The following is an 8,174-nucleotide window of genomic DNA, read 5'->3' as shown; positions in this document are numbered from 1 at the left end:
GGCCTAGAGTAGAGGCAAGGTAGAGCAGTGGGGCTTAGCCTAGCGTAGAGGCAAGTCGGCTAAAGTCGCGTTAGAGTTTAAATGCACGTACGGACGACGTGCATTGCCGAGACAAGTGAGAATTCCGCTGCAAGTGAAGCTCGGTTGAGGAAGAAAGAACCTCGCCTAAGGTCCGACGAAGCCACAAAGGGGCGCGAAAAGTGGATTGGAGCTAGAGTTCCTCGTTAGGCTGGCCATGGTCGAGCTTAGATCATGGCGCCGCACGGTTGAAAAATGTACGACCGTGACATCGAGCATGCGCCTTCAACGTGGATAGAAGTGCTGATAAACTCACGACCTTCCAATTGGACATAGATACTTTAACCCGTTATATTCAGGTCCTCTATATCTATATTTCTTAAGAGGAACATATGAAATTATGAAGGAATGAAGTCGAATTTGAATGGCTATAATCTTATATTGGGTATTTGGTAGTAATAACACTAAAAAGGAAGTACATGAGGTTGAAAGTCAATGGGTGTTGTGGCATCTTTGTCTAAGCATCATCATCCATTGATTTTGCTCATAAAGTCTCCATGGACCACTTCATTTGTACTTTTAATTGTGAGAATTGTCCCAATTTCCATTTTTGTATCAAAGATTTTTTTTTTTAAAGCAAACATAGTTCAAGACATTTTGTTCTTTTTTTAAGAGGTTTGAGGTTTAATCCTTATTTATTGTCCTAAAAAAAATTCTTAGACCTATTTTTGCGATGAGTTTTACATTTTTTTTATGGGACGAGTGTTTTTATTAGTATAAATTGAGACCTTGTTTATTTTAAGGAACAAGAATCAAGAAATTATTCTATTTAATGGTATTTACTAGAATGTATGAATGAAATTAATTGATGGATCCAACTCAAAAGGATAATCCAATAATAGATATGTTCATTTTTCCTACGACCTTGTCCTAAACCAGATGAAGAATTTCTATTTAGGTTCCTCAGTGGACGGGGTGAAGGAAGATTTAGCAAACAAAACTTTTATCAAAGAGTTAATTTGGAGCTAGAAGTTTCATAAGGAAGGTACTATCTCAAATGAAATGAAAATTAGAGAGAAAAAATGTTAGGTCCATTTAATAATTTGTTTAAAAAAATGTTGTTTGCTTCCTCGTAATTTCTTTAATATATCTATCACATTTCTTAAAACTCACCCGACTTCTTAGCCAAAACGAGCATAGCTTAACTGTAATTGAAATATATCTCCAATCACGAGGTTGTGAATTCAATCCCCCCCACCTTCACATGTTGGATCAAAAAAAAATAAATAAAAACTATTTTTTTAGTTATTAATTTTTTTAATCTAAGATAACTAAAATGATGGTATTGCCCATTATTAATATTGATAATATTGATCTTGATCGGATCCTGTTTTTGGACTGGATGTCGTTTGAGCTTTTGGGCTCTTATACTATATTAATATTCATGGGGTTTCATCTCAAAACCAATTGACAATGAGAGGAGTAGCTCATGTCTATTATAAACCATGGTAAAGTCTCATCTCTTTTCAAGGTCGTATCTTTTAACACCCATGGCAGAACATTTGTTAAGAATCGAACATGAGACAGTGATAGGGAAAGAGAATTTGCAAAAATGGAAACAATTCATATCTACAAGGAGCTCTATTTTTCTTGTTACAAATTATAAATTATTAAGAAATGATATTTTTTAAGGGTTAGTATAATCACTTCAATTTTCTATTATCTAAATAGATGATATGGTCATGTTTTGTAACTTAATCCTTATTAAAAGTTTCAATTTAGTCTCTCTCACTATTTAGTTGTTCTTAAGAATGATCGATAACAAATTTAAATAACATAATACTTAACATACTCAAATTTAGAGGAATGATTAGTTTATCTAAGTGATTAAAGTTTATATATAAATTTTTTTCCTTCAAATTTCTACGTAAGTTAACTTATTTCAACTTTTTTTTCCTTGGAGGTGACCAAATTTTATTTTTTGTCAATTCGACCATGTAAGTCTATAATAAACTAATTTTAACTCTCACCAACGAAAAAAGTATATTTGAAAAGTATTAAAATGTACAAAGACTAAATTTTAAACGATAGTGACTAAATTGAAAAAGTTTCAAATATTTGAGATTAAATTTGGTCTTTTAATTTAAAATTTATTTTTATATACATGAAACTTTATTAAATATGCTTTAAAACATAGGAATATTAAGAAGAAAGTTTGAATAATAATATAATGAAATGCATGATGAAAGGAATGTGTCTGTTTCTTCTAGAAGAAGTAGGGCATGATGACAAGAACAAATTGAATAGTGCATAGTCATTGTCACTTTCTCATTTTGTGAATCCTTCCAAAAATCATTTGAATTAATTGCTTTGTTTTTGTCTCTCACATTGGAATTTGAACATCTCATCTCTTTTTATGATTTGGGAAAGATGGAGCTTAGAGATGAAAGTTTTTTCATAAAAGAGCTGCAGAAATTTGTGGTATAAATTTGATATTTTTCAGTGGAAAAGTACACCCGACTTGAAAATCAATTCCGAAATTTGGAAAAGTTTTGAGACCAGCACCATAGTTGACAATATTCCCCAACTGTTCTCAAGTTCTTTAAAGTAATTTAAGATCCGTTTAATAGTATTTTTATCCAGTAATTACCATTTTTCACTGAACTATGGTCGTTTTGGCAATGTCATTTAGAATATGATGTCTAACAAACAAATAAAATTGATTTAATAAAAATAAAAATCATTTTTAAATTGATTCTAGGAGTTCCGGAGTGATTTTGGTTGGATTGATGGTCAAGAATCACATCACAAAATTAAATTAGGATGCCAAAATTGCCCTAAAAGATATCCCAAGGTATTAATATTTAGCACTAGCAATGACCCATCTTTTTAATCTAATTACAAAATAAATTAACAAAGTTAGATATTCATAAAACAATAAATCAATTTAAATGGTATTATTTATAATATAATGAAATCTATTCTGCACTCTCCCAACAGCATTCGTTCGTCTGAACATTGGGATGGGATAGTAACGAGCAAAATGCCTCCCCATCAACCGCCTCGGTTCGAGGTTTTTTTCCTTCGAGGAAGGTCCACTCCTTTCATAAAACAAGGTCAAAATGACCGGCTCAATGAGAAGCTGGAAACATCGTTTTTTTCATTCTTTTTTTATGAGGTCGTGTATATATTTAATTATATAAATAATTTTTTTATCATAACAAAGAGTTAAATAATTGTTTAGTTAAAATTTTCAAGCCGTTTTTAAGGATGTGATATTTCTAAAATCAATTTTGAAACCAAACATTAATAATTCAGAATCACTTCTAAGGATACGAAAATCAATTCAAGGTAATACAGAAAAATCCATAAATAAGTGTTTCCCACGACCAATTTTATTTTTTAATCACCATTTTCAAAACACAAGTTTTTTAGGCATTTGTTGATCTTTTCTCTCTCCTCCCTCTCCCTTGTCGTACTCGATTATTTTTGTAATCTTTTCTCATATTTCATAAAAAAAACGCAGACTCATTTGTCTTTAGATTTTTTTTTTCAATTTAATTACCAACAATTTGTAAATAAAAAATTTGAAAACAAAGAGATAATAAAAGGGATAGATTTGTTAAAAATAAATTTTGGTGGGAGAGAGGGAGTTTCGACGAAAGCGAGAGAGGGAGAGCGAGATCGAGAATTTTAGCAGGAGAGGGGGAGGGAGAGGGCGAGAGATCCGACGAGAGCGAGAATTTCAGCGAGAGAGAGCTAGAGCGAGAATTGACCACTTTAGAAAAGAATTGACTACCGACAAAATCGTTAAAAGACCCGAGAAGAAGGGGATTCCAACAATGGAAATTGGTGATAAAAGAGACTAGGAATTTGGAAAACAAATTAAAATTGCCCACAATTTTCGAAATAATACTAGATCCACCGAAAAGAAAGGATTTTCTAAATAATACAGGATCCAACGAAATCTTTGATTATCTATCTGTAAAAAAAAATCTAAAGATAAATGGGAAATTGCAGAAATAATTCGTGAGAGAAAAAAGAGGGAGAAGAGAGGGAAGAAAGAGAACATAAGACAGGGAAGAGAGAGAAAAGTGAAAAAGGAGACAAGAGAAGAGAGGTAGAAGAAGGATAAATACGTAATTTCACCAAAAGCCGATATCATTAGATGACTAGAAAGCTTGTGTTTTGAGAAGAATGATTAAAAAACAAAATTGGTCGTGGAAATGCGATTTTCCCAAGCTATGTATAGCTTAGAATAAACAAATTCACATAAAAATGTTCGCTCGCAAGTGGTATGTTGAGAATGATACAATAGAGAGAGGAGTCATTTATTTGCCTCAAAATAAATGCCAAGTAAGATTAGGAAACAGCCTTTGATACAAATTGTACAATTGGTAGCAAAATCATAATTATATCACAATCTTAAAGTAAACAAAAAGATAGAGAGAAAGGGAGAGGAGGGCAAATATATGTTCCCAAAAAAGAAGAGCTGAGGCCTCCCTCACTGCATATCCCCTCAAACTTGCAATTGCTCCCAACAAAATGGCAGTTGGTGTTGTATACTGCAACAACAGCACAAATTTGTACATTGGATCACCATCAACAAGAAAATTCAGCTTGTCTGCGGATACGACGATCCCGATTCCCAGTATAGGGAGGACAAAGAGTCTTGCAACGCTTATGCCGATTGTAGTACGTAGGCCAAGTGTGGACAACTCGTGAGGCCCCTCGGCAAGCATGCCACCCAACATAAGCATCACAAAAGGAACCACTGCAGCAGCTAGGATTTCTAAACTATCGGAGATGAACGATAGCGGAGCATCGGGGCCGAAGAAAGATGCTCTGATTTGGGGCACCAACCCAACAATGATGGCTAACAAAGAAGCAATGGTTGGTGGCTGCAGAATGTGCTTTAGGGGAGTTTGTACAGCTACAATTCTGATCTTCCTCACAACCCTTGGTTCGGCCAAACACCTGATTGACTCCGGGTACGTAGGAGTACTACTTTCTCTGGAGTGATCAAGGTCAGGAAAAGTTGACTGGGAAACATTTGAAATGCTCTTGAAGATCCTAGCAATGAAGGGTGCTTTACAATGCTCAGTTTCTTTCTCTTCAATCCCGGGCCATTCAGCTTCGATCAGGAGAGGCTTACTAGCATCATTGTCACTAATTTGTTCCAATTCTTCAATCTCAGTGCCCTCCTCAACAATCTCATAAAACTCCAATGGAGGCTCCATCATATGATAAACAAGAGTATAAGCAAGAATAACAGAAACCCACTGGCAAAAGGAAACATAAGAAACCCCTCTAGAGTGACAATGCTGGCCAAAGGGGTTATCAGCAGTATGACAGACAGAACCAACAATGGCAAGAGGGAGGTTTCCGGTGTTGCCGAACGCAGTCGAGATAACGGTGAACCGCATCAACCGAGGAGGGGGGCGGCATAGAATCACCACTAAGAACCCTAGAAGGCACCCAATACCTGTACTAATCAAAACATTCACAGGGATAAACCACCATTTAGCAATGTTTTGAAGCGTGATGCTCTCACCCAGATGGGTGAAGATGAGGCAGGGCAAGAACAGGGCAAAAACGAGTTTGCTCAGGAGCCTTAGGGTTGCTCTTGGAATCATTTGGACTTTTGGGTGAGAAAGAAGTAGCCCTATTGCTGTGAGCGAGAGAAGCTTCATCAATGGCGTAATTGCACTAAGCAGATCTTCACTACTAGACCTCACTCCACTCCGATCTATGACACTGAAGTAATCACCCATCTCGATTTTGTATAACTACTAGAACAATCAATCGTTCGTTTCTGCCGTAAATCAAACAAAAATTAAAGGGTTTATAATAAAAATCTGAAAGCAGAACCGATGGGAAGATAAGAACAGGACATGGGAGTGGATTTCAGAGTTAATCAGCTAAATAGAACAAGAAGTTGCCAAGAAAGGGGAATTGGGGGTTTTCGAAATTTATCAGCAAAATTGAAAGTAATTGAAGCATCAGAAACTGATCAATTGAAATAGAGAAGCAAGTAAACAGAAATTCGAGAGAGAACTCACTGGAGAAGAAGATCCGGAAGCTTCAATCGGGTCGAAGGTAAGAGTTGAAGCAAAAAACGCTGACGAATTGGATTTTATCTCCACTGATAATAAATGAGGATTAAAGCAAAGATTAGGACCAAAAATTGGGTTTAGTTTATGCAGAAGAACTATGGACTGTACTGTAGTATTCTATAAAATAGTTATTTTTTATAAAAATTAAGATAAATTTAATATATATTTCTTTTTTTTAAAATTAATTGCAGTTGTGAAGTTTAACTAACTCAACTAAATACAAGGTAAAAATATAAAATGTTAAAGAGACGATTTGAAATAATTTATTTGATAATACTGATAATAAATAAATTATTATTTAATATCAAGGAGACATTTCTTTTTTGATGTGAATGTGACTTTTGGATTATACTATTATTGGTTATTTGTTTGGATCCTTAAAGTCAATCTTCTTTATATTTCTCACGATTTTATCGGGCCAGGCCTGGATTTTGGGATTGGATTTGTTGTCAAAGATGGGCTAAAGGCCCAAATAATCTCATCAGGCCTGACCCAAGCTCGAGAGTTCCGCCACTGTACCTTGAGCCCAGCTTATCTAACCACCTGGAAATTCAGCATAATTACAAAAAAAAAAAAAAAAAAACCATTAAAAGTTGAATAATTGCAAATATAGGTAAGGGAAAAATGGTAGTTATTACTGCAAATAAATATACGGGTGTATTAGAATAAAATGATTATTGATGATCAACATAGATATATTAGCGATTAAATTATAATTAATTTAACTCATATGAAAGAGCATCAAAGTACCAAAAATTATAACTAAATTACTACTTTTATTACGATTTGAACAAGATGAAATCATTTTCTAGTGGGACTTTGGTTATACTTAGTACAAGCTCTACTTGTTTGTCACTCACAACATTTTTTTTGTCTAATTTAAGTATTAATCCACAATTCCATATGACTATAAGGCTGACTAACATGACTAAGTTTAGATCATTACTCGGATATCATTTGTTAAGGATAACAAACCCTCTCTACATTTCCACAAAATATATATTATGATATCATCTATTTTTGACGTAAGTTCTCGTGGCTTTTACTATTTTTTTTTCTCACCTAAAATGTCTTATACTAAAGTAGATAATTATCTTTTTTTATATACACGAATCTTACTCATTTTTAATTAATATAAGACCTACACTCCAACACACATATACATACATACACGTGTACTTTATTATTATCAAGGCACCTAAAAATACATAAAATTTTATTATTATTTGTTGATCATCAATCATGATATAATTTCAAAAATTGGTAAACTAAAATCCCACTATCACCATCTAATTAAAGATAATTAGGAGAGGAAAAAAAAAGGGGGGTTGAAATTAAGAAGGGATTTAAAACTCTTTTCACCCTCACTTTAGCCAACACAAAAAAGGAATTTCATTTGAATTTTTCTTGCCCATTATCATTGAGCATAGGTGGGATGCAACTTGGAGAGACAAACTGAAATCATCCTCCACAAGCTACATCAGCAATGTATTATTATTATTAGTTGAACAAATTCCATTTACAATTTCATTATTGGGGGAAAAAATTAAATGCTTATCAATGGCTTTGTCAAGCATCCACTAGACATAAGAATATTTGGAGGACCTTCATAAAGTCAATAAACATTTGGGTGCATCCACAAAATTCTTACTTTTTCTCTCAAATCCATCATTATTTCCAATAATTGGGTCCCTTTTATTTTATCTTCTCTCCTTGCCATCTCAAGAATTTTCTCTGTTCTTTTTTCCCTCTATCTTGTGTGTATAAGGATGATTTCATTTACCAATGGATAAGACACGTCTTGATATTACATTAAAGGTCGATAGTTTGATTCTCCACCCCGTAATTATTTAACTATATATATATATATATATATATATATATATAAAATAAGTGTTTAGTTCTTAGATAAATATTGATTGAAATTCAAACACTTACATTTGTGTAATTTGTGTTTAAAATTATAGATATGTAAAAATAGGGTACATATGAGAAGTGGATTTTTAAAGTAGGTGTTTGTGTTTAAGTTAATGTAACACA

At 33.5% G+C, this 8,174-nt stretch overlaps 1 protein-coding gene across 1 annotated transcript; it reads right to left on the bottom strand.

Moving 5' to 3' along the window:
- Window positions 1–4,325: 4,325 nt before the first annotated feature.
- LOC111020086 (protein PIN-LIKES 2) lies at window positions 4,326–6,240 on the bottom strand. The gene is made up of 2 exons (XM_022296653.2): window positions 6,081–6,240; window positions 4,326–5,833 (listed from the first exon to the last, which is right to left on the bottom strand). Exon 2 carries the CDS (start codon window positions 5,790–5,792, stop codon window positions 4,431–4,433), a length of 1,362 nt encoding a protein of 453 aa, XP_022152345.1. The 5' UTR covers window positions 5,793–5,833; window positions 6,081–6,240; the 3' UTR covers window positions 4,326–4,430.
- Window positions 6,241–8,174: the final 1,934 nt, after the last annotated feature.

This window comes from Momordica charantia (assembly GCF_013281855.1).
Source record: "Momordica charantia cultivar OHB3-1 chromosome 4 unlocalized genomic scaffold, Mcharantia_2.0 BLBB01000004.1, whole genome shotgun sequence".
Lineage (NCBI taxonomy): Eukaryota > Viridiplantae > Streptophyta > Magnoliopsida > Cucurbitales > Cucurbitaceae > Momordica > Momordica charantia.
Note: the sequence above shows the minus strand (reverse complement) of the source record. Positions and strands in the feature narration are given on the sequence as shown.

Excerpts from the sequence above, each read along its gene's own strand:
- LOC111020086 (XM_022296653.2), bottom strand. The coding sequence starts at position 5,792 with ATGGGTGATTACTTCAGTGTCATAGATCGGAGTGGAGTGAGGTCTAGT.